Source organism: Rhinolophus hipposideros (genome assembly GCF_964194185.1).
Source record: "Rhinolophus hipposideros genome assembly, chromosome: 13".
Taxonomy (NCBI): Eukaryota; Metazoa; Chordata; class Mammalia; order Chiroptera; family Rhinolophidae; genus Rhinolophus; species Rhinolophus hipposideros.
The window spans coordinates 388,236-413,338 of record NC_138059.1 but is presented as its reverse complement, the minus strand read 5'-3'; the positions used below and the strand labels follow the sequence as shown (position 1 = coordinate 413,338).

At 64.5% G+C, this 25,103-nt stretch overlaps 3 protein-coding genes across 7 annotated transcripts in view; 2 read left to right on the top strand and 1 right to left on the bottom strand.

Moving 5' to 3' along the window:
- The window catches only part of MROH1 (maestro heat like repeat family member 1), a 48,810-nt gene extending 45,747 nt beyond the window's left edge, over positions 1-3,063 (top strand). For both annotated transcript variants that reach the window (XM_081069803.1, XM_081069802.1), the window contains 8 exons: positions 251-365; positions 796-942; positions 1,117-1,305; positions 1,657-1,812; positions 1,890-2,024; positions 2,110-2,212; positions 2,287-2,352; positions 2,768-3,063. In XM_081069803.1, coding sequence (XP_080925929.1) covers positions 251-365; positions 796-942; positions 1,117-1,305; positions 1,657-1,812; positions 1,890-2,024; positions 2,110-2,212; positions 2,287-2,352; positions 2,768-2,853 — 997 coding nt within the window. In that variant the 3' untranslated portion in view covers positions 2,854-3,063. The remainder of the gene's footprint in view (positions 1-250; positions 366-795; positions 943-1,116; positions 1,306-1,656; positions 1,813-1,889; positions 2,025-2,109; positions 2,213-2,286; positions 2,353-2,767) is intronic.
- Positions 3,064-3,219: 156 nt separating this feature from the next.
- BOP1 (BOP1 ribosomal biogenesis factor) lies at positions 3,220-25,065 on the bottom strand. 2 transcript variants are annotated; one of them, XM_081069805.1, is made up of 16 exons: positions 24,906-25,065; positions 23,178-23,375; positions 16,335-16,418; positions 5,903-6,057; positions 5,706-5,823; positions 5,528-5,629; positions 5,246-5,458; positions 5,017-5,178; positions 4,866-4,946; positions 4,726-4,795; positions 4,512-4,644; positions 4,255-4,435; positions 3,860-4,148; positions 3,696-3,780; positions 3,508-3,615; positions 3,220-3,438 (listed from the first exon to the last, which is right to left on the bottom strand). In XM_081069805.1, exons 1-16 carry the CDS (start codon positions 24,999-25,001, stop codon positions 3,285-3,287), a joined length of 2,229 nt encoding a protein of 742 aa, XP_080925931.1. In that variant the 5' UTR covers positions 25,002-25,065; the 3' UTR covers positions 3,220-3,284. The 2 variants fall into 2 exon arrangements, with proteins under 2 accessions (XP_080925931.1, XP_080925932.1); XM_081069806.1 differs by lacking the exon at positions 24,906-25,065 and adding an exon at positions 24,084-24,517.
- On the top strand, positions 7,556-9,316 carry SCX (scleraxis bHLH transcription factor). Of its 3 annotated transcripts, XR_013994699.1 has the most exons (3): positions 7,556-8,230; positions 8,920-9,025; positions 9,146-9,286. XR_013994699.1 is itself a non-coding variant. In XM_081069817.1 (2 exons), the coding sequence occupies exons 1-2, from the start codon at positions 7,685-7,687 to the stop codon at positions 9,182-9,184; spliced, it is 585 nt and encodes a 194-aa protein (XP_080925943.1). In that variant the 5' UTR covers positions 7,556-7,684; the 3' UTR covers positions 9,185-9,316. The 3 variants fall into 3 exon arrangements, 2 of the variants coding, with proteins under 2 accessions (XP_080925943.1, XP_080925942.1); XM_081069817.1 differs by lacking the exon at positions 8,920-9,025 and having other exon boundaries at positions 9,146-9,316; XM_081069816.1 differs by lacking the exon at positions 9,146-9,286 and having other exon boundaries at positions 8,920-9,067.
- Positions 25,066-25,103: the final 38 nt, after the last annotated feature.

Genomic DNA, 25,103 nt, shown 5'->3' with positions numbered 1-25,103 from the left:
GTGGGAGGGGCCCAGCGTGAGAGCAGGTGCATCAGCTTGAGGGCTGGCTTAGGGCTCTGCCTGTGTGTGGAGTGGTGGCCATGAAGGCGACCCACTCCCTGCTGGTTGGAGAGGAGGCGCATGCCTGAGGGAGCAAGGCCATGCAGGGCCTGGCAGCTTGGTGGACGGGCTCTGCCAGGGGCCACCCCCCCACCCCGTGGGCCATGGGGGAGTTGGCCCTGGCCTTGCACCCTGCGGCCTCCTTCCCCAGTGCCATGGCGAAGTCCGCAGGCCCCCGGCTGCCTCTGGTGATGAAGGGGCTGGTGAGCACACAAAGCAGCGTGTACGAGATCCAGAGGGTCACTTCCACAGCCTTCCTGGCTGAGGTAGGGCTGCTCGCTCCCGACGGGCCCGGCGTGGGGGAGAAGCACCGCCTCAGGTCGGCCCTGACCTGCCCCACCCATGCTTGGTGTGGGTGGGTGTAGAGGCCCCTGGGGTATGCCTTGTGACACCCTGCTCTGTGCCAAGGGAGGGAGACCTTGGCTGTGCGGCCTGTGCTGGCCTGAGGAACCGACAGTGCTGAAAACCTGCCCAAGGCCAGGGCTGTGGGGACCAGTGTCCATGAGCCCAGCTCGGCCCACAGGGCCCTCAGTGGGCCTTTGCAACGTCTACCCCTCACAGTGGCCTGGGACACGGCTGCCTAGCAGTGCAGTGGTGGGGAAGGGGCGGCGGTGGCAGGTGCTACTGTAGGTCTGAAGTGGTGGCCTGCCTAAGGCCAGTGGAGCGAGCAGGCAGTCACGTCCTCTCTGCCTCCAGCTGCTCAGCAGCAATGTGGTGAACGACCTGATGCTCCTGGAGTCGCTGCTGGACAACCTGGTGGCTCGGCAGAAGGACACGTGTGCCAGTGTGAGGCGGCTGGCACTGCGTGGCCTGGCCAATGTGGCCTCTGGCTCCCCCAATAAGGTGAGCCAGCCGCCAGCCCCTGGGGCCTTGACCGTGAGACGGACAGAACACCTGGATGCCGCGTGGGGGCGTGGAGGTGGCCTGGAGAGCCGGGGTGGGGGTGGGGGGGGGCTGTCGTTCTATAACGTGTAACAGGCACCAGGGCTTGTGCGACTGAGTGTAGTGCGTCCCCAGGTGCGGGCCCACGGCCCCCAGCTCCTGACATCCATGATCGGTGGGCTGGATGACAGGGACGACCCGCAGAGTCTAGTGGCCCTGGAGGCCATGGCGGGCCTCGTGAAGCTGCTGGACCTGGTGGAGCCCGATGACCTGCGGCCAGTGCTCCTGCACGTGGCCATCCGGATTCGGCCCTTCTTCGACAGTGTAGGCTGGGGCAGCACCCCCCACTAGCCGGGCCCTCCTGCCTCCTCAGCTGCAAGTCTCCCCTCCACCCTGTTCCCCTCCAGGAGCTGGGGTTATCACGGGCCTCCCCAGCTCCAGATGGATCCTGCAGTGTGTGGGGGGAGTAGGGCCCCTGTGCTCTCCCGGCCCCACCCCCATCTGTTCCTGCCCATCACTGTGTCAGGTGCCCCACTACTAGGCCCATGCCAGGTGCGGCAGAATGCACGGCACAAGGACGACAATGGCTGACGTAGGGAAGGGCCTGGGCCTGGCACTGGGGGTTGGGCAGGGCTGAGAAGGCCCCTGTGGGGTGACACCTGCCTCCCACCCCAGGAGAAGATGGAGTTTCGTTCTGCGTCCATCCGCCTCTTCGGGCACCTCAACAAGGCCTGTCATGGGGACTGCGAGGACGTCTTCGTGGAGCAGGTCCTTGGTGGGCTGGCGCCCCTACTACTGCACCTGCGGGACCCCCAAGCCCCTGTGGCCAGTGTGAGTAGCCAGTGGGGAATGGGCAAGCCAGGGGGACTCTGGGACTCAGCATCTCGGGACTGAGTGTTGGTCCGCAGGCCTGCAAGTTTGCGCTGCGTATGTGCGGCCCCAACCTGGAGTGTGAGGAGCTGACGGCTGCCTTCCAGAAGCACCTGCAGGAGGGCCGGGGCCTGCACTTCGGCGAGTTCCTCAACACCACGTGCAAGCACCTGGTGAGCGGGCGGGCGGAGCCGGGGGGCGGGGCGGGGGTGTGCGCGCCTTGACCGTCCTGGCTGGCGGCCTCCCTCCCTCCTGCAGATGCGTCACTTCCCCGACCTGCTGGGCCGCCTGCTGAGCACCAGCCTGTTCTACTTCAAGAGCTGCTGGGAAGACGTCCGCGCGGCTGCCCCCATGCTCACGGGTGAGTGCCCTCCCCGCGGCCTCCACCCCCTCCCTCCCCCTGACCCTGACCCTGACCCTGACCCCTGCCCGCAGGGTTCCTGGTGCTGCATGTGGAGCCTGAGCTTCGGCCACAGGTGGACCTGGAGCATCTGACCGCGGGTGAGCCCCCACCCCGAGGGCCCAGAGGCCCCCTCCCCCCCACCTGTCGGTCTGCACAGGGCTCCTGTGGGCTGACCCTGTTGGCACCAGGGGGACTAAGTGATTTTCCTGGATTTCAAGGATTTTTTCCCTGTCACTGGTGACCTCATCGTCTCTAGTAATTCACGGAAACTTCTTAACCGTTCCAAAAGAGCTTAAAAAACACTAAAAAAGGAAAAACTATCTTTCCGTTGGCTCCTGAGCCCTCCCGGCAGAGGCCTGCCTTGGGCGGGCGGCAGGCCCCACGCACAGGGCGGGGTGTGCACCGTGGGGTCCTGGCCCCTGGGTTCCTTGCGCCAGGAAGGGGGTGGAGCCAACCCTAGCCCGTTTGTGGGAGGGGCCAGGGAGGTGCCCGCAGCAGCTGCTTGTCCCCCAGCTCTCCAGCTCCTGCTCCAGGATCCAGCCCCCGCCGTCCGCATGAAAGCCGCCGAGACCCTGGGCCGCCTGGTGAAGTTCGCCTGAGGCTCCCGCGCCTCCCAGAGGAGCAGAACCAGCCCGGGTCTGGCCTCCACCTCGGAGGGAGGTGCGAGGTGCGCCCGAGGAGCTGCCTGGGCCCCCTGCAGGGGACCGAGGGGCTGCATGCCTCCAGGAAGCTGCTGGAGGCCACGCAGGGAGGAGCAAGTCTGTGCCCCCCAACTTTGCTTCCAATAAAGCCACTCGCTGCTCAGGTGACCCAGGGGGTGCAATGACAGGCCTTGCCTTGTGGGACAGGTCAGCTGGTCACCCCACCCCCACCCCCACATTGGGAAGATTGAGTGAGGTGTGGGGCGTAGCTTGTGAGGAACCCCACTTCAGGAAGGTCACACCACCAGTCAGGGAGAAAACAAGTCAGGAGAAAACACGTCTATTGAGGGTCCCTCCCGCACCCGCCCCGTCCCAGAGCTGACCCAGGCCTAGGTGAAGAGGCGGATGGTGCCGTCAGCCCCCGAGGAGAAGACCCATGGCTGGGTGGGGTGGAAGGCCACGTCCAGTACGCCCAAGTCGCGGGTCAGCGTGTGTCCCCTCAGCACCTTCACGGGCACGAGCAGCGGGTTCTGCAGCAGGTCGCTGTGGGACAGGGGAAGGCTCAGCCAGGGCAGCACAGTGTGGGGAAGGGGGGGTGTGTCCCACACTCACTTGTATACCATCCCGTGGCAGACAATGACACTGCCGTCGTCAGAGCCAGACGCGAAGAGTGGGTAGCGGGGGTGGAAGGCCACGGCCCGCAGAGCCTTCTTGTGGTGCCTGGGGGGAGGGGGAACCTGGTTGGGGGCGCGGGTGGGGGCGGGGAGGAGGATCGGACAGACACACATGCTGCGCCTCACCTCAGCACTCGGTAGGGCTTGGTGGAAAGGTCCAGGTCGAACCACACCAGCTTGCTGTCATAGCTGCCGCAGATGAGGTTGTCACCTGGGGGCACGTGGTGATGGGGATCTACTGGCCTCGCCCACTGGCCCCACCCGCAGGGTGCGCCCGCACCAGCTCTCACCTGCAGGGTGCACGGCCAGGCTGGACACCCACTTGCAGTTGGGAAGCAGCTTCTTGGTGAGCTCCTGGCGCAGCAGGTGGTACAGGCGCACGCTGCGCTGGGAGGCCACGAGCAAGAAGGGCCGGGCGGGGTGGAAGGCCACGCACTGCACCAGCCCGTGGCTGCGGCGGAAGGGGCTCTGGCTGCGGCGCCGGCTCAGCTGGTGGATCAGCACCTGGCTGTGGCCCTGGGTGGCCAGCACCACGGCCATGTAGTCCCCGCGCCCGTGCCAGGTCACCTGTGTCACAGGCTGCAGGAGGTGGGGCTGGCTGAGGGGCCTTGTCTGCCGGCCTCTAGGCCCCGCCCCCACCTCCCCCACCTTATCACAGGCACAGCCCCAGCCCCAGGCACCCCACCTTGTCGTGGCAGATGCGCAGCCGCAGGCCCGCCTGACGCTCCTCCTCTGAGGCGGTCAGCCAGCGGGCGGGCTGGACAGCGGGCTCCTCCGGTGGGCTGAAGGCATCCAGCAGCTGGTCTGTGCTGCCCGCTGCCAGACGGTCCCCCAGGGCCGGGTTCAGCAGCAGCACTGCGTCCTCCCTGCAGGCCAGAGCTGCATGTGGCCGCCTGCAGACATGGCCACCCCGCCCCACCCCCGTCTCCCCACCTCACTTACACGGCCACAGCCACCAGGCACATGGTGGGGTGGGGGTTCCAGGCAACACTCTTCACCACACCCCCCACGGGCACAGTCTTCATGCAGCGGGCAGTGGCCACCTCCCAGAGCCGCACGGAGCCATCATCTGAGCCTGAACACAACAGACCCTCAGTGCCTGCCCTCCCGTGCCACCCCCAACCCCACGCTGGGACTGCCCCCATCTCAGGCCCACCTGAAACCAGCCACTGGCCCCCCGGAGAGACGCTAAGGCAGCGGACAAGGTCACCGTGGCCCCTGTAGACCTGCAGTGAAGAGACAATGAGGGGCCGGGCACCCAAAGGAGGGTGCCCCCCATCCCGCCCACCTGCTTACCAGGGCCTGGCACGTGGGGAAAGGCTGCAGGTCCCGTGGCCGAGGCAGTTTGGGGATGAGGTCTTCAGGGTCCACGTTGACCTGGGACAGGAGAGCATTCGGTCACTGTCCCTACCCATGCTCCACCCAGCCACGCTGCTACCCCACGTACCCGCATCTTGCGCTGCCGTGGGCACAGGTAGAGGTCCAGGCAGCGCTCGAAGCGCTCCTGGATGAAGCGGCGGTAGGCGGGCACTGCCCGCAGGCTTGGGAATCTGTGCGGCAGGAAGTTGAGCTTCCGCTCCCCGGGCTCCTGCTGCTCCCACGCCAGGCGCTGTGGACACAGTGGTGAGCTGGGGGCATGCAGCGGGCACCCAGACCCCCACCTGGGTGAGACCCACCTCCTCCTCGCTCAGCAGGTACTCAGGGGGTGGGTTGTAGGACTCGGCGTGGCCAGGCAGAGCCAGCTTGGGAGCTGGCACATGCATCCTGTGCCGTCCCAGCACCGCGTTGGGGTCCTCCTGCGCCCACAGGTCATAGAAGCTGGGGGTGGGGTCCCGGGGCCGGCGAGGCTGTAGCCAGCCCATCTTGATGGCGTGCACCATGCGAGACACCTGCACAGACAGGTGGCTCAGAGCAGGCAGTGCCCACGCTGCAAGGGGGGCACCTGGAGGGGCACCCACCTTTTCCTTCTCCACCAGGGATGGGATGAAGCTGCGCTTGTCGGCAGGGCGGTTGGTCACCGGGTGGATCATGAGATCCCCGCTGAAGAAGTCCACAGCTGGCTGGGGGAGCAAGCACGGTGCGTGGGCCAAGGCCCCCAGGGTCCCCAGGTGCCCCCAAGCCGCCAGTGCCACCTACCTCATATGGGTCGAAGCTCACGTCCCCAAACTGGCCCCTCTGCAGCCGCTGCACCAAGGCCACCTGCTCGTCAGTCAGCCGAACGTCATGCCCCGTCATCCGGTCCTGCACTGTGCGCCTGGGGGGCCGCCCATCAGAGCCGTTGGCCCCGCCCTCGGCCCCGCCCCTCCCCCTCAAGGAGGCCCCACCAGGCTCACCAGTAGTCAGGGTCGTCCATTCTGTCCAGGAACTGGTCCAGCTCATCCCGGGTGCGCACGGGCTTATAGATGCGCCTGCCATCCAGGTCGTAGCCCACGTGCGGGAAGTCGTCATACCACTCCAGGGGCACGTTGCCCACCGTGTTCCGCACATCCTGGGGCAGCGGGCCAGCATGTCAGCCGTGGACACCCACTGTGCCCACCCCTCCCTTCAAGCCGCCCAGGACAAATGAGGGGGAAGCCTGAGAGCCAAGGGACTGTCCTCGACGCTGTACCCAGGCACCCCGACACGTGCCCTAGCCCAGGGGTGTGACGTGGCGCGGTGGCGCTGTCCCCGGCCCCCCCACCCCCCCGCGGCCCTCAGAGGCGCCGGAGCTGCACCTTCACATTTTCCACTGAAGTGGTGCCAACCCCACAGCCTCCCCCAGATTCCTTGGCCAGGGCCCTGGGCAGCCACAGACAGGGGTGAGCTCATCGCCGCGGGCTCCCTCCCCTGGCGGGGGCCTTAGGCAAAAATGGGTAGCCACAGGCAGGGACTCAGGGAGGACCCGCCAACCCACTCCAAGGGGGCAGAAGCCACGGCATTCTGCCCTGCAGGCATTCGAGGCCCCCCCCAGGGTCCCCTCCCAACACCCCCACCCCATCCCCGACGGGCAAAGCAGCCAAATTCCTGGCCGAGGCCCCTGCCAGCCACCACCCTCCCTCCGCCCAGCATGGAGACTGCTGCCCAGGCAGCCGCTTCCTGCAACAGTAGCCACAGGGGGAGGGGCCCAGATGAGAGAGCACAGCTGGGAGCCCAAGGCCCCCTTGCGGCAGGACGGGACCCCTGGGCTCAGCCGCCTGCACCTGCCCGCCCCAAGACCAGCTCGCTGTGGTCCTCCCGGCAGGCACGCCCCTGTGCCCCACCCACTGCTAAGAAGGCCCCTCCTCCCCCCCATGGGGGCAAGGGGATGCCAATGTTCCCCCCCCAGCTTGGCCATCACTGAATTGGGCAGATCCTGGGGGGGGGGGGGCAGTGGCAGAGGGGTGGGGAGGTTTCCCTAGAGCAAGGGTGCGGGCATGAACTGGGGATGGGGGGAGGGCTCCAGGCGGAAGGTACAGCTTGTGCCAGACCTGGAGGGTGCAGCTGATGCTGGGAGGGGCAGGTGCAGGGCAGACAAGCTACGCCACCAGGTGACTCCACGCATAAGTGGGGGTAGCTGCAGGGGCTGGGGCTGAACTCCAGCCCCTCCAGGCTCCTCTGTGCCCCCCTTCCCTCCGCCTGGCACAGAAGGTCCAAGTGTACATGGGAGGGAGACACAGACAGGGTGTGGCCAGGCGTCCCGGCCAGGGCAGCTGGGTTAACTTGGTTATGCCAGAGAAGGCTGGGATCACGGGCCCCTTTGACCCTCCTGCGCCCTGCTGAAGGAGAGGGGGGCTGCACAGCTCTAGAACCACTCAGAAGGGGGCTCCCACTTCTCCCGCACGCCCAGAGACAGCAAGATGCTCCAGGCCCCTTCAGCGTGGCGCGAGAAGGCAGAGGGACGCAGGGCCCCTGCTCCAGCGGCCTCCAGGGGCTGGGAGGCGGGGAGGAGGGCGGGCCGGCGCGGGGGAGGGGCCGCTGCCGCTATAAAGGCCCGGCCCGCGGCCCCGCTCCAGCCCGGGACGCACACGTGCGCGCGGCGCCGCAGCCGCCACCGCGGGCGCCCCAGACCCGCGCCTCCCCGGCCCGGGCGCCCGCCCGGCGGCATGCGCTGCGCGCGGCGGAGCTGACGGCGCGCCCGCCGGCCTGTGTCTTTCGCCATGCTGCGCTCCGCGCCGCCAGGCCGCTACCTGTACCCCGAAGTGAGCCCGCTGTCGGAGGACGAGGACCGCGGCAGCGAGAGCTCGGGCTCCGACGAGAAACCCTGCCGTGTGCACGCGGCGCGCTGCGGCCTCCAGGGCGCCCGGAGAAGGGCCGGGGGCAGGCGGGCGGGGGGCGGCCCGGGCCCCGGGGGGCGGCCGGGCCGGGAGCCGCGGCAGCGGCACACGGCGAACGCACGCGAGCGGGACCGCACCAACAGCGTGAACACGGCCTTCACGGCGCTGCGCACGCTCATTCCCACCGAGCCCGCAGACCGCAAGCTCTCCAAGATCGAGACGCTGCGCCTGGCCTCCAGCTACATCTCGCACCTGGGCAACGTGCTGCTGGTGGGCGAGGCCTGCGGCGACGGGCAGCCGTGCCACTCGGGGCCCGCCTTCTTCCACGCTGCGCGGGCCGGCAGCCCTCCGCCGCCCCCCGCCCGCGACGGTGAGAACGCCCAGCCCAAGCAGATCTGCACCTTCTGCCTGAGCAACCAGAGAAAGCTGGTGAGTGTCGGCGGGGCGTCCAGGGGCAGGGACCAAGGAGGACACGGTACCCCACCTCTGCATCAGCCCTGCAGCCCTCACCTGCGGGCAGAGGACAGAGCCCCCCAGCAGCACCTGTAACCCGACTGCGAGGTCCGAGGGAGGGAGCACACGGAGGGCGTGGCTGGAGCAGGCGGGGTCGGGCCTTCATAGGGCTTGCTCCCGTGAGTCCCCAGGACACAGGTTCCATGGGGACAAGAGGGCCACCCGGGACCAGCTGAGGGTCCGGGAGGCAGGCAGGGCAGACACCAACTTGGAAGAGCCTGGAGACCAGACCAGGTTGGTTCGAAGGACTCTGGCACGCCCCTGCCCCCACAGGATGGGGACTTGGGGGGGGGGGGACAGTGAGGCAGTAAGAGCACCCCAGAGTGTGCCCAACCACAGCCCCTGCCTAAGGCTTATCAGGCACCTGCCATCCCTCCTCTGGCACCGGCCTCGGCCCCTAGAGCTGCCCACTCAGAACTGGCGTGGCCCTGGGGCCCGAAGGCAGGAGGCTGGCAGGAGACTTGGGGGCTGGGAGACAAGGCCACGGGCTGGGACGCTGGCCGGCTGTGATTTACAGCTCCTGCTGTGCGTGGTGGCACCGGAAAAGCAGGGTGAGCAGGGAGAAAATACGGCGCAGCTTTTCCCAATCCCCACTTCCTCTCCAGACAGCACGCACGAGCTCCTGGGGCCTGAACATCTGGGAAATTTAATTTTACAATTTCGGCTGTGCAGCAGCGTGTACTCTCCTCCCCAAGTGCACGGGGAAGCGGGGTGAGCGCGAAAGGGGGCGCTTCCAGTGCCTGCCGCCTGAGCCTGCGGGAGGGGAAGCCCAGAGGCGCGGGCTGGCACTGGGTCTCCACCCAGGCCCTGACACTGCCCTCCCCTCTGCAGAGCAAGGACCGTGACAGAAAGACAGCCATTCGGAGTTAGAGACCGTGCCGCTGGGCCGGCCTCGGAGAGCCCCCACGGACCTGACTCGGGCACAGGCCTCCCGGGAGGGCGCCCACCAGGCCTGCTTGCCTCCGGCTAGGAGCGGGGCCGATGGACAGACAGACAGGCGGCGGCAGGACTCTGAGCTGGCCACAGCACTTGCCCAGGCCCACTGGAACTTTCCTGCTGGCTTCCTACCTGGGTTTTCTTCTGGTCACTACGCGCTGGCATCTTGTGTCTTTGATATGATAATATAAAGTCATGAAATTTTGTATAATTAAAAACAAAACAATATCTTCCAACTGTGGAAGCACACTGTCCTCTGGCTAGGTCCAGAATCCAGCCTGAGCCCACTCTCCTACCCCTCGGGCTGTCTCCTTTCATGTCCTGTCCTCCCTGGGCTGGAGGCACCCCAGTTCTCAGGCAAGGCTCCCACCTTCCAGGCCTCAGCGCTATCCCTCTCAGGCCCAGGGCAGTGAGGAGCCTTCCAGGAAACTGTGCCCTGGGGGGCCGAAGGAGCCCAGCAAGGGGAGAGGAGGGCAGGAGTGGGCCACATGGCAGGAACGGGCGGGATACAGCCAGCCCTGGGTGAGGGAGAGGTCCTGCCCCGCTTGGGCTCTGCCTGGCACCCGGGCACCCCTGAGGTGGTGAGGAGGGCATGGCTTGCAGCACCCCCATGCCAGACCTCCGGGCCTCGGCACGTTAGCCTCTGCCTGCGGAGCCCCGAGAACTGGAATGATGGGGGAGCTGAACAAGGAGCACTGCCTGGCAGAGTGGATTCCCAGGCCTGGGGGGCAAGGTCTGAGGGCAGGGGCCAGGTGGCAGCCACCCACATGCACCCCTGGGGTCACACCCCTGTTGGGCTTGTCCTGCCCCAGCCCTGCACTCAGCCCCTTGCGGCACTGCACACACTGGGAGGACCCTGGCCACCTACCATGGCACCCACCCAAGTCCCCCAAAAGCCCATCTGCCTGTGAGGAGGTTAGTTCAGGCCCCTCCCCGAGCTGTACACAGCTGGCTCACCATTAAAATCCTGCAGGTGACAATTATAGTTGAGCGGCGTGAGCTCCGCGGGCACAGCAGAGAAGAAAGGCGGGGGCAGCCCTGTGTGGGCCACCTCCCCCCACCAACCCAGGCGGCCAGCAGCCTGACTTCCGGCCGGCCAGCCGGTGAGGAATGGCCAAAGGCGCCAGGTGCCGGCATTGGGCCCTCCCAGCCCTCACTGCAGGCTCAGGCCCCCACTGACGCGTCCTCTTGGGCCCCCGGGGAGCAGCCAGGTGCTGAGGCCCACGTGGGCACCCTAACGGGGCAGGACGAGAGCTGCCCCCTCCTCTGCACTGCCGGGCTCCAGGGAACCTCGAGGCAGGAAGTGGTGGTGTAATTTTGGAGGAAATTCTCAAAGCCAGAGCCATTAAGGGCGAGAGGGGGGCTGTGTCCAATCTGATAGAAATATAACAGGATAAAAAGTCACAGCGGCAGGTCCCACTCAGAGAAACCCAACCCCAAATTTCCTCTCCTTAATCCTGCAGGAGCCTACAGCTGGCCGAGGGAGGGGAGGAGGGGGCAAGCTCGGTCACTGCAGTAGCCCCCACCCCTGCCTGCCTGGGGAGCCAGGGGCCGTGGGGGTCCAGCTGGGGGCTGAGAAAAGCACCCCTTCCCCTCCTGGGACCCCAGGACACTGCGAGGGAGGACACGACCTGGGGGAGGTGTCGGCAAGCAGGTGCCCCAGGGTCTCCAAGGCGGCCTCTGCCCCACTGGGCAGCCTGCGGTTCTAAGGGAGGCTCCGTGGCCCACCTGCCCCTCACCCACTGACCTCACATTTCCAACCTGGGCCTGGACTGGGGGTGCAAACTTTCCTCACGAGGATGAGCTACCCAAGAGGATGGGTACCCGTGTGGGCACGTACTTCAGTCACGGAGTGGCCCTGGCTAGTTGCAGGCAGACAAGAAGGGGTTGGGGGTGTGCACAGAGGAAGGTCTGAGAGGAAGGCGGACAGGCGGGGCAGGCTGGAGGGGTGCAGGCATCGAGGACCTTCCCCTGGAGCCCAGCGCAGGAGGGGAGGATGTGTGTGGAGGTGGCAAGTCGGTGGGAGGACAGCCTCTGGGACAGTCCCCAGGGCCCAGCTGGTCGGGTGCATGCGAGCCAAGCGCTCTGCTGCCTCGCCTGTGACTCCAACAGCGGCTGCAGCTTGGCCGGCCTCGGGCCTGGGCAGTGGGCCCGGCTGCTCCCTGTGCTGCACCGGTAGCAGCAGCGGCAGAGGGCCTGGACCGCCAGCCAGCAGGAGCGGGAGGGTCGGGGCGGGGAGGACTCTCCGTCACCCTCCACTGCTCCAGAAATTCAAACCAGACTGGGGGTGGCTCGGCGGCCCCACGCAAGTCCACTCGGCTACCTCAGCACTGGGCTGGGGTGGCAGGTGCTCCCCACATCCTTCCCGAGTCCTGGCCTCGCTTCCATGCCACCGGGCCAGGCGGGGGACAAAGACCCCGGGCTGTCTGTGTGCCCCACCAGGCAGCCTGGGCCAGCAGCCGCCCCCTGGGCCAAGCTGGGCTGGAAACACTCCGCTAGCCTGGGCTGTCAGCTCCCTGTCCCCAGCCGGGGAATGAGGTGCTGGCGGCCACATGATTCATCACCAGGCCAATGCGCCCGCCCGCGGGCCGGCGGCCCCCACCCTGCTCAGCACCTGCGGGCTGCCAGGAAGCACATGTGACCCCTCCAGGTCAGGCACTGTGCCGGGAGCCCCTGCGGGCGGCTGTGGGCAGACAGCCCCCGGCCCGGCTCTCCTGGGGGCTGCTCTGCCCCAAGGCCCAGCCTGTGGGATGAGCCAGCATGGCCCCACCCCCGACGGCACCGGACACAGGCGGCCCTGGGCTGCTGTGGGGCTGCGACGGTTCCGCTCTCGCTGGGCCGCCCCTCCCCCTCCCCAAAGTGGCTGCAGCTGTCAGGACCGTAGATTGGAACTGCAGGTACGCGCTGGCCCGCTGCCACCTCCTCCCGTGTCTGTCTGCGAGAGAGGAAGCCGGCCCACCTCTGGAATCCTTCACTCGCTCCTCGTTCCCTCTCCCACCTGTCCCCCGGGAGCGTGGGGTCAGCCGCCCTCGCTCGCTCACTCTCCTTCCCTGGCCCCTCTCCGATTACAATGCCGGCAGTGTTCGCTCAGCTCCCTGCACGCAGCTCCCGCCTGTCTCCGAGCCACTCGGCCCTCCTGTGTCTCTGCGTCCCCTGCTCCTCCCGGTGTTCAATCTCTGTCAGAGTGCATGGCCGGAGCGGGCGGCCGGGCGCCCAGGGCTCACCTGCTGCAGCTGAACCCACAGAAGGTTCCAGGAGGACAAATCCTGGTTGTCAGCAAAGAGGAGAAAGCCAGGTCCTGCCCCACAAGCCAGAGCCAGCTGAGGGGACCCCAGCAGGGGATGGGCCAGAAGCAGAGCCCAATGGCGGTAGCAGGGTGGGCCAGGTGGGTACTCGCAGCTGCTTCCCAAACCTCCTTCCTGAGACTCAGACAGCTCTGCAGAGGCCAGCAGATGTCCCCAGCGCCATCTGTCTGCCCCTCACAAAAGTCATGCTGGCCAGGCCTACCCCTTAGCCATCAGACACTGGTGGGCTGAAGGCCCCTGTGCTGTCACTGCTTGCCCCCCCCCCAGCACGTCCATGACTTCCGGGGAGCCAGCCTGTCCCCACAGGGCCCACAGAATGGGAGAAGGCAGGGGGCCCCCCTGCTCCCAGGTCCTCAGACACCCAAGCCCCACACACCCGCCCCTCTCCTGGGGCTCACGCCCTCTCCTAATGTGAGTTCCCAGGGGCACCCTGGTTCTCAGCTTCCTGCAGGCTGGGAGTGCTGAGGGTGGGTGCAGGCCAGGGCCCCTCACTGAGTGGCAATGACCTGTTCTGAGTCCCATTATTCAAAGACAGAGCTGCTGCTTCAAGCTGGGCCTGGTCCCGGAAGCCCCACACCTGTCCCTAGCCACTCCCTCAAGCTCAGTCCCAAGTTTGGCCCCCACACAGCACCCTTCCCTGTGGCCCCTTTCCCCAGCGAGACAGCCCTGGCCCGGGACACGGTGCCAGTCCCTGCTCTACAGCCAGCACCCCTTGCCCAACGTTCCCTATGGAGCTTGCCCTCCACGTACCACACCTCCAGTCCCAGGGCAAAACCCTCCTCTCAGGAGCCCCCTGACCCAGAGCCCTCCCACCCAGCAGCCTGCCCAGGCTCCTGATGCCACGGAACCTGGCGCCCAGGGGCACACAGCGGGCAGAGGCTCTGAAGAAGCCACCTCCACCTGCCAGCTGCTGCACAGCCCCTCAGGCCCCAAGAGACCCTACCCTGCACGGTCCCAGGACGCTCACGACACCTCCTAAGGGCCAACTGCATCCCCCGCTGCTCCCTCCTCCCCAGGGGGAATCTTCTCTCCCAACAAGGAAAATCGGACGCAAACGGTGGCTCCTGGGAAGCCCCAGGCCTACACAGGGCAGAGGGGTAGCCAAGCACTGTGGCCTGGCTCAGAGCAAAGGCCATCACACCCTCTGAGCCCTCAGGCCACCTGCGAGGCCATGGGTCTGCAGTGCAGGCTGGTGCCCCTCCCAAACAGGGCCAGCTGGGGGCACCAGTGGGAAGGGCCCAGACCCAGAGCAGGCCAGTGGCCCCATTCGGAGGCTGGCCGCGGGGGTGGAAGGCCGCCAGGGAGGCTGAGAGGCGAGCAGGCTCAGTGCCTGGCGGGCGTCCCCACAAACAGCTTGGAAACCTGAGCCGACAGGCTCCCGCTGCCAGCAGCGACGCAGGCGCTCTGAGTGCCGGCCGCCCGGCCGGCTGGCGGGGGCGGGCGCCCCGGGAGGAGCGGGAGGCCGCCAGCACTGGAGGCAGCTGCCGGTTCAGTAGCTGGGAGAAGCCATTAACGGCGTTTGGCGAGAGAGCAGAGGGGACCGCGGGGCTCTGGATGCAGACAGGCCCCGCCGTCCCTGCGGGATCCCCAGTTACCTCGAAGCCCCGCCCAGACCCCGTGGTCCAGGGCGGGGGAGGGGACGGGAGGGGGCGGGTCCCCCAGGCCCTCCGGCCAGAGCTCACAGTGGCCCTGAACCCCTCACCCTGACCTGCTGCCTGGACACACAGGCCCAAGCCTGCTGGGCGGGCTCCTCCTCCCCCCACCACAGGCCTCAGTTTCTCCAGCTGCTTGGGACAGACAGAAGGGGCCGCTGCGCCAAGGCCGTGGCCCCCTCCTCAGCCCTCCCCCGCCCCCAGGGTCCCGGCGGCTGGATGAGATCACGTCTGTGAAGTGCGGTGCCTCGTTGAGGGGTGAGGTGGACACGTGGGGGCGGAGCAGGCACAGCTCTGCAAGGCTCCCCCACAGCCCAGGACCTGGGGTGCAGCACGGGACACGAGTCTGGGGGAAGGACTGAGCAGGGCAGGAAACAGGGTGCAGGCTCTCCAGGGAAGGCCGCGGGCACCCCCCAGTCAGTGTCTGGCCGGGGGTCCCCAAAACCAGGGCCAGCGAGAGGCCAGCAGTCAGAACCCAGAGACGCAGGGTGGCCCAGCCCAGGCCTCACATCCAGGGCCCTTGGCGGGACTTGCATCCACCGCACGCCTGCCAGGCTCATGCCCCAGCTTCTCTCTCCCAGGAGCACATGCCCTGTCAGGACCCCCTGCTGCTGCCTGAGTGGGGTTCCTAGCACCAAAAGCCACCTCCCAGGGCACTGCCAGGACAGGGGGCTGCCCTGACACGAGTGCTATTCATGGGTCAGGGCCCCTCACAGCCACCAGCCCCTCTGGTCACCTGGGCCAGCACACCATACCCCATCCGCCCCGGCACCTGATGGGATCATCGCCACCCCAGCCTCCCAGGCCTCTTCCCCGAAGCCCACCCCACTTTGCTCAGATGGCAGAGACACAGCACAGCCTCAGGGGGGAGACATGGGCGACTGAAGCGCACACTTCCCAGGGGACGGGACCCCCTACCTCTGGCTCCTGAAAGCTGAGCTCTGCCGCCCCCTCGGGCCAGCAGCGGGCACTGCGCCTCCCTCCTGTCACTCAGGCCAACATATGGGATAGTCATCGCAGGAGGAAGCAGCCCCCGCAGCCCCCGCAGTGGCTCTGGGACAGGCCAGTGGGGGAGCACCGCCCCTGGGCAGGCCCAACACACCCCCCCACCGCCCGCCCCGCACTCCATTTACAATCATCATCGATTTCTCAAAATACCAAATATAAAAAAGCAGCCGACAGGATGTGGCTGCCGACAGCCAGAGCCCCTGGGAGGGGGGAGACAGGCTGCACTGCCCCCCCGCACAGAGTGCGCCCGCTGCTCCGGCCAGGAAACCAATTTATTTTGTTTTGTCTCTGTTCTCTGAACGCACAGAGACCGGATCGGGCGGGCGGCCAAGGCTCCTGCAGCCGCTGCCAGGAGAGCGAGGATGGGGGTGGAAGCTGAGCAGGGGGGCCGCGCCTCCCCAGGCCCTGGGAGCCCGACAGGCAGCAGGAAGCACTCCTGAGGTCCAGGACCCTGTCCCTGTGGGCCGGCACCAAGGCTATCCTTCCCCAGCCCCCAAGCCACACCTGGGGGACGCCTGCAGGGGCCACAGACCTGCCCAGTGGCCTGGATACACCAGGGCGGGACAGGTGGGCCAGCGCCACGGCCACCTCAGGGGTCAGAGCTCCCAGCCCTCCCAATGGCACAGGGCAGATGCCATGCAGCCCCCACCCATCCGTCAGGACCTCTGGGGCCAGACAGCACCCCTAGCCCGACACCACGCTCTTCCTACTTTTCCCTTCAGACCGTGAACTTGAGGGGCAACCAGATTCAGAGGCCCGGGCCCGCCTGACCTGGAGGACACCGGGCAGGGACGGGGTGGAGCAGGCGGACTGCCTGCAGGAAGCTGAGAGCACTGCTGTCCTTGGTGCCCAGGACAGAGGTGAGCACAGCCCCCATGGAGCACATGGGGACCCCAGGATCAGCCAGCCCCCATAGACACGCTGGAGTCCACAGCCCAAGGCCACTGTGCCACACCCAAACCTCTCCCTCCCCGGGCGCTGACACACACACTCCTGCAGTCACGAGTCCCCGACCCCAAAATTGCTCTTCCAGACTGAGAGCGGGGCCGAGGGCCAGGACGCCCACTCAGGCCTCATGGCGGCCCGACTCCCCTCTGCCCTGGCAGAGCCCAGCCCTACCTCCTCGTCAGAACTGTCCTGCATGTACTCATCGTCGCCCTGTGCTCTGGCCGCCTCTGTCTTTGGGGAAGGGGTCCCAGCGGTCTGCAAGATAAGAGGAGAGTAGTTAAGTCAAGACACCAACGCCCTTTGACCTTTGCAGATCCCAAGTCCAGGGTCCCCAGCCCCCTCCTGCTGACTCTTGAGGCCAAGGTCTCTGCCACCCCTAATCTCTGAGGAGCTCCTGCGCCCTCAGAACAGGACCAGGGACACCCCAGGTCTAAGTGGCCACTGCGGAGGGGGGGAGCCCACCCAGCACACTTTGTCAAAGGCCACACCCATCACAATGTCCCAGCTCCAGGGCAGGACTCCAGGGAGGGGCTGACACCTGGTGCCAGACTGGAAAAGGAGCAGTCAGCTAGAAGCCACCAGCCGAGGGCCCGGAGCCAGCCTGGGGTCAGGGGACAAGGCGAGGGCTGGGGGGTCCACCTGGAGGGGGGGACGGTGGCACTCGCAGTCAGCCACCATCACAGGGGCCATGGCAGGGCACTCCTAAGGCAAGACCCTGGTCCCAAGGTCTCGCTGGCACCTGCAGCAGCTGAGACCCCACCAGCCCCACGGGTCAATGCTGGGACATGGCCCCAGGCTGACCCACCCACCGGGTCAGGGAGTGGGTGTCAATGAGAATTCACACCCTGACCTGGAAAACAGACCCCTCACTGGGTGGGGGGCAGGGCGACCAGAACCAGGGAAAACAGTCCACCTCCCACACCTGGGGGCAGTAAAGTACTCAGAGCACAGCGCCCACCCACCCAGAGTCCGCCCCCTGCCCCTGCCTCCCTGCCCGGGCAGGAGCCAAAGGCCCCCCGAGGCGGCTCTTCCTCTCGCCTGTTTTTCCCCTCAGTGTAAGGAGGGTGGGAGACTAAGTTTTTTTCCAGGCCAGGAACAAGGCAGGATTCGGTTTCCATGTCTCCCCCCACCCCCGCTGCCGGTGCTGTGGGAGCCCTGCCCGTTCAAAGTGGGTCAGCACAGCAAGGTGGGCGTGGGGCGCGGGTGGGGGGGGGTTAAGGGGGGCGAGCCCCAAGCTCCTGTCTCTGCTCAGGGACCAAAGCTCTCTCCCATCCTCGACCATGACGGCTAGCAGCGGGCACACCTGCCTCAGGCCCTGGGCTGGGCTGTCTGTACCGCTGTCCACAGCGCCAGCCTGCCTGGTGCTTCCCCAGGCACTGAGCTGAGTGCCACGCCACCTGTGCCACACGTCCCCTTGTCCTGCAGTGCCACAGAGCGCAGGTCCTCGGCAAGGGCGGGGGGGACCACACCAATACCCCCATGCCCAATCCCCCTAGGGCACCACTTCTCCCTCCAGACAGGAAGCTGAGGGACAGGCGGCGGCCACCAGGGGGCAGTGGCCCGGCGAGCCCCAGCGCCCCAGACCAGCTCTGGGAGCTGCAGACCTAGGGGACCCACTCCTTCCAAGTTTGGAGATACTTTGTTGTAGTTGGGCAATGGGGATTCAAAAAAAAACTTACAGACTTAAAAAAGAAGACCAGTAAAACATAAAACAGAGGACGCCAGCAGAGGCATGAAGGTCCACGCGCTCTGCTCCATCTCCTGTGTCTCACGCCACCCAGCTCCCAACTGGCAGCATCTGAGACCCCGGGTCCTCAGGCGCAGACATGAGGTGGCAGGGATGCCAATCCACATGGCCCAAGATGGGTTCTACCTTGTCTGGCACTGTCCCCTGAGCCTGCCCATGTGGGCTGCTCAGGGGCCACAGGAAGGCCCCAAGGGAAGTGCCCCGGGCCAGGGCACCTCACACAACTGGACTCCACAGCCGGTGGCTGCCAACGGGCTGTGGACGAAGCCCAGAGAGCCGGCAGGAGCAGCAGGAGCACAGCGCTGGGCCCCTGCGGCCCCCAGGGACATGCTGGAGCCACACCCAGGCTGGTGGCTCCTGCCAGAGGGTCTGCAGTGAGCTCCGTGCACAGATGGCATGGCCAGGGCTCTTCAGTTATCTGGAAAATGCAATGCATTGGGCTCAATTATTGCTAGGCCTTTTTTGAATGCGGCAAGCAAACTGAACTAATGAAAATGGGAACATTTCCACAAGAGAGCAAGAAAACAATATAGAAAAAGGCCCCATGTAAATAGAAACGTCTAAACCAAATATGGTAAGTAGAAAAAAATGGATCTGAACAAGCACAAAAGGGAAGAGATGGCTCTAGGCACAAATCCACTGAGCACGTGGGACATATGACGTGGGACATAGCATGTCTCCTGTGGGACAGGAAAGGCCTTCTAAGCAGCTGGGGGGAAGGAGGGGCCTTTACAGTGAGAGCCCCGGGCCTGAGGGGCTTGGGGGCCTAAGGAAGTTCTCCTCCAAGGTCCATTTTCCCCTCACACCAGCAGCCAGGCCACTGCCTAGGGGCGCAGACAGCAGGGGTGTGGGCGGTCAGGGGAGAGCCAGGGGGCAGCGGGAGGCAGGAGGGTGGCCAAAGGCTCCTGTAAAGGAGCGACACCCGGCAGGCAGGGGGGACCTCTCAGCGTCCGGTAAGCAGAGGGCTCCCCTGCGGCCAGGCTTGCAGACACACTGACCAGAGCATGAGGGGCAAAGGCTGCTGAGTGGCCAGGAGACCAGTGACTGGCCTGGCAGACAGGTCAACAAGGTGTCGGAGGGCAGGGACCAACGACAGGGCTGTGAGCCCTGAGGAGGCCGGGAGCCGGAGACTGGAGCCGGAGACGGGGGTGATGCTCAGTGGAGCAGATGAAGATGAGGTCACTGCAGCGGAGGGAGGGGCCAGGGAGGTCCCACCCCAGCCACACGTGCAGCCAAACAAGAAACCTGACACCATCGGGAGGAGCCACGGGCGCATGCACAGCAGCTCCAACCAAGGAAAAAGGAGGATGGGACTTCAGGGGCGCGCAGGAAGCTGAGTTTTAGAGAAAAGGGAAGTTAAAAGGGACCGAGAGACAAGTCCTGCTTCCCCTGAGCCCATCCGCACCGCACCTAACGCGCACCCCACTGCGTGCCCCCCCACACCGGAAGGAAACTCAAGGCCGGGCTCTACGACTCTACAGGATGGACTCCGCATTTCAGACGCTCCCGGGTTCAGCTGAAACAGCTCTCACAGAAACGCAGGAAGAGTTGCCTGGTTCCCAATGAAGACAGAGAATCACACTGCAACCTGGGACCGCTTTTCCCCTTCTCAGAGTGGGAGAAACAGGTCACTCACATATGGTGTTGGCGGGCGTGGGAAGCAGGCCCAGGGTGGCTGTGGGGGCGCAAAGGGCCCACCTTCCCCCAAGGACACCTGGGAATTCCTTCCACAATTACAAACACGCTGACCCTTGGCCCAGAAATTCTCGGAATTCATCCCAAGAATTGCTTGCACGCGTGACAGTTAGGTAAATGACGTTACCAGCACCACCTGTAATGGCGAAAGATCATGACCGCCCACCTACAGGCGGGCGGCCCTGAGGTGCACACGGAAGGCAGCGTGGGAGGACAGCCACACTCGAGCCTGGGAGTTGGCCCAGGAGCTCCCGAGTGCTCTCCAGCACCATCTGATGCCGTGCAGTCATGCCATCCACACGTCCCTTAGAAAGAATGTGGTGGATGCGTATGAAACACCACCAACGACCCATGAGGGAAGTGACGGGAGGAGCACGCCCCACAGTGGGCAGACACACGCAGCCGCGTCACGTGGGACACGGCTGGCTGCTGAGGGCAGTGGGCACCTGGCGGGAAGGCAGCGCTCTGTCAGCTGCGCCTCGTAACCATGTCTTCCAGTGGACAAGGAAGGCGGAGGTCCAGCGAGGGGCCCACGGGAACGTGCAATGGCCACCTGCTGTGAGAGGCCCTGACCCATGGAATGCTTTCAGGAGGATATCCATGGTCTGTCTGGGCCACCATGGCAAACACCTGGACTCCATCGATTTATGGAGTGGGGGTCCCTGAACGGGACCTACAAGATACAGAACCACCAGACAGTGAAGCAAACCAACCAGCTCCCGTCCGTGTGGACCTCAGCCCCTGGTCGCAGGACATCTGCTACATGGGACAGCCCTGAGGATCGCACCCGGTAGGCCTTTTCCCTGCTCGCTCACGCCTCAGGACCGGTCGTTGGCCTGACACCATGGCAAAGTGCTCTTCAGAGGCATGCAGGCGAGTGCTCAAGGGGGACCCGCACACCCAGCCTTGGTAGGACGGTCTGGCCAATGGAGTGTTGAGAAAGCAGCAACGGTCTAAGTGACCGTTGGGAGCACATAGCACGAGTCAGCAAGCATGGGCAGCCTGCTAAGAGTCAGACTTTGGAAGGGCAGTAGCCGGAGAAATATCTCGGGCTGTGTGCTCTCATCCCAGAAGTCAGCTGGCTCTCTGGTGGCCCCAGGCCATGGTCTCTTGCTTGCAAAGTAGCTCACGTAAGACCACTGAGTATCTGCAGGACCACGTGGTGGCCGTGGCCATGTGCCACAGAACCCCGGGGGCTTTCTGTCAGAGCTGGGCACTTGGCAGACACAGAAGTGAGTGGGTCGCTACTGGCACAGGCTCGCGGAGCTCATGGTGATAAGAAGCTGTTCAACAGAAGGGGAGCATGCGTTGAGGACCCATCCCCAGTGGCAAGAAGGTCTGGGCAGAAGTTCCATGGTGTGATATGTGACAGCCCACCAGCTTGGCAGGTAACGGTGGGCCAGCAGAAACCCCAGAGGGCCTGTCCTCCCCCACTGTGGCAGGAAGATTCCACGCCAGCAAGCAGACCTCGGCTGGCTCTAGGACAAGAGGAACAGGCCTGACCAGGGGCCACCAACGCTAAGCATGACCGGGCTCTCCCAGGGGTCAATCCTGGCAGCCCACAGAATGTGCAGGAAGCAGCGACTGGCCTGCTGGCTCAGTTTCCACTAGCGGGGGGCTTCGTGATGGACATGAACTCAGACGATCCCAAGAGGGCTGTGAGCTCGGCCAGGTGGAGGGTGCAGACAGCCTTGAGGAGCAGGCGGAAAGGGGAGATGGGGGAGCCACCTCTCCAGTTCTGCCCGGGCCTGAAGAAGCTGGAACCCAGTCATGAAGACCGAGCTTTGGAATAGAAAGTCCCGTGACGGGCTGACTATACCCTGAGCTAGAGCACAAGCAGCCAGAGACAAAACTGGCAGGGCTGCATTCAAGTCAGCCCTCAGGGCCTGGGCGTGAACAGGAGGGGCCACCTCACTGGCGGGAGCCCCTGCAGGTGAAGCCTGCCCCAGCACAGCAAGGAAGGGAAGGGCCAGGTCCTGGCTCCAAAGGGGACACAGTTCGGTGCGGCAGAGGACTGCCCCTCCAGGGGGGCTCAGGCCCCAGCCCTCTGGAGAAGATGGGGCACTGCTTCTGGGCCACAAAGCCCTGCAGAGCACCCAGCTGGGTAGGCACAGAAACCTGAGCGAGAAACCAGGTGGGCAAGCACGTGCCCAGCAGCTTAGAGGGGACATGCTGTGGGCACACCAGGAGCTGGCGCCCCTTCCTCTGGACAGCCTCTGGGGACACCTGCACACATTACCTAGTTTAGAGAGTTTAAATAAAAAATTATTTTTAGGGCAGCCAGTTAGCTCAGTTGGTTAGAGCGCGGTGCTCTTAACAAGAAGGTTGCTGGTTCGATTCCCACATGGGCCACTGTGAGCTGCACCCTCCACAACTAGACTGAAACAACTGCTTGACTTCGAGCTGAGGGGTCCTGGAAAAACAGACTTAAAATAAATAAAAGTTTTTTAGAAAATTATTTTTATTATAAAAAGAGAATTATTTGATTTTTAAAAATAAAATTTTGTTTATGAAAAGGATAAAAATCCTTTTCTTAAAGGAAAAACTTTAAATACTTAAATATGTAAATCCTTAACTTTTAAGGGGGGGGAGACCTGGACAGATAATTAAATGATTAACTGTGGCCACCAGTTGGGGTAAGGGCAATGAATGGAGATTTCCACACTTTACTGAATACTGCTGATGTAAGATTTGTTTTTCTTGTCAAGGAAGGTGTATGTTGTAACTTTAGAAAGTTAAAAAGAGGAGGACGAATAGCTGCGTGTAATCCCCCACACCAGGGTCCCCACAGTACACACACACGTTCCCCTGTGTACACAGCACTGCGAGGGAAGCTCAGATGGGTGGGGGGTTAGGTCTGATTTTAAATCGTCTCTTCTTAAGGAAACAGATCAAACAAGCATGGCCTGGTTCCCATTATGGGATAGACTTCTGTACAAGCCAAGGTCTTAACTTCCAGAACACCAGAGCCAGTGGAAGTGTAAAGTTATAAACTTGTTTCTAGAACATACTAAGCAACAAATCTACTTCGGTTAATTAAGCTTGTCTCACGTTTCTCTAGCTTCAGACGAGAGCAGGGTGCACCCTTCCCCACAGAACAGGACCCCAGGGGTCAGGCAGGGGTGGGGGAGGTTGACATTCCTGCTCACTGGCTCCCTCATGTGTCCCCAGGCAGTCACTTGCACATGAATCCCCACCTCAGGCTTTGCCCCTATGAAACCCAGCCAGTCTAGCAACGTGGGCTCAGTCCCATGGAGAGGGGACATCAGAGTCACTTGAAGGGAGGCCCAGGCACCAGGATTTCTGGAGTTCCTGTGAACGGAGCACATGGTGTGGTTGAAAACCAGTGCCCTAGAGCTTGGAGCACCCCAGCTTCAAACGAGTGTCCCACCTAGTCCCAAATGGGACCCAGTGCATTGGAAGAGGGACAAAGGCCTGGGGGTTCCTAAGGGAACTTGGAGAAAGCAGTGTGGGGGCAGCTCCCCCAAAGAGCCCAAGGCCTGGGAGGCACTTTCCTTCCTGGCCACCTTCATCTAGAAGGGAGAACCCCCAGGAGGTCCTGGCTCACCTACCTGCTGCCCAGTGGTCTTCTCTGTCACGCTGTGGCCCTCACCACTGCTGCTGGCTCCATCCTCTCCCTCAGCAGAGCACTCACTGCTGTCAGTTCCGGAATCTTCCAGGCCTGAGAATACACTCTCCTCACTGTCACTGTCGGAAAGGCCAGAATCGCTGCTATCCCCAAGGCTGGGAGCAGGGGCAAGGAGAGAGGTCTGCAAGAAACAGTGTCAACGTCAGCCAGACCAGACAGCTGCGCCCCAGGTCGCATGCTGACCCACAGCTTTGCGTGGCTAGCCTCCAAGGCCACAGCCCTCAGGTCACAAGCCTACACCTCCATCAAAACCAGGCACCCAACCCAGGCCTTCCTCACTGTCCACCTCTGCCATCAGCGTGGGCTCCTGCCCTTGAAAGGGACATTTAACTCAGAGCATCTCACACGGGAAGGACTGTCAAGAACAACGTGTCCTTCTTAGAGCCCAGTGCCCATCGCACTACCAACACCAGCTCTCTACCATCCACGGCCCACGCTGGCATCCAAAGCCCCAGAGCTTTGAGGGCGCCAGGCGCAGGCTGGTGCCAGCAGTGGACCAGAACGCCTGAGGGGCTTTTCCCACCAGAAGTAGAGCCTCCGTATTCAACCAGGTTGAGACTGACAGTCGATGTAGCGATTGGGTGAAGGGTGATAAGAATGAGACAAGCCTGACTTAAAAACAGGCACCACCCATCCAACTGCCCTTCCTGGGTAGGACCAGAGCTTTTCCTGAATGGACAACACCTCATCCCTGATTCTACAGGACCCGAGGCACAGTGAGCCGGTCTGTCGTTGCGTCTAAAAGCAGAACAAGAACTCACAGACTTTTAGGAAGGACAGGAGTGCAGAGGCCTAGGTTTTACTGTTTTCAAATACTTGCAAGTCTCACCTAATTGGACAGCCTGCACAGAACTGTCATTCCGTAGCCCTCGACTTAGTTTTCACAGAAGCGCCTCTGACACACAGGCACTCAGCCGCTTATCGCCAACGTTTACTCAGCCCCGCAATTGCAGCAGCAAGAGAAAGCAGCGTCAATGGATTGGCACCGCCAGGACCGGCTCCTGCTGGGTACGGAGCCAAGGGCCGCAAGCAGCCCCCCGCGCTGGGCTGGGTGCAGCAGGCGGGCATGCCACGCAGGGAGGGCGGCCTGGTAACCCAGCTCCGCGGGCTCGGCCGAGACGGCGCCCTGCACACGCCTCCTAAACGCCGGTTCGGCGGCACGGCCAACAGCGGGGCTGGGCGTTCAGCTCCGTTAAAACCACGTCGGATGCGGCCGGCACTGCGTTCCACTCACGCGTCCTTCTTCCCGAATCCTTTTATTTCCACGCGTAGCTAACAGATAAGCGGCGTATAAACACGTATGTGTCCACTGCGAGTAGAGGCTGACCTCTTCCTCACGGGAGAAGCGGGGCCCCGGGGTGAGGGGCTGCCGCACAGGGAACCTCGCAGCTCCCCTTCCCACTCCTCGCGCACAGTTCGCCCAACGCACACACCGGCTCCCACTCCAGCCGCCCTTCGCGCGGGGCTGCTTTCTGCGCAGGCCGCTCAGGGCCGCTCGGCACAGGGCGGGCGGCCCGGCCTTCCCCGCGCTCCCAGGCCCGCTGCGCGGCGGGTCGGCCCCACGCCCTCAGCCCCCACGTGTGACCCGCGCCGCGCGGCCCCCGATCGCGCCGCCCCACTCCCTCTACCGTCCCGCGCAGCCCGCTGTCACCTCCTCGGGCTCGGGCTCGGGCTCCGGCTCCGGAGGCCGCTTCCCCGACCGCGCTCCCGACGCCGCCTCGCGCCCCGCGCCCCGCGCGCCCGCCATGCTTCCCCGCGGGTTGCGACCTGCGCCGCCACTTCCGGCAGCGACCTGGCGCGTGGGCTGCGGGGCGGGGCCCGCGGGGTCAGAGGGCGCGGCCGGCCAGCC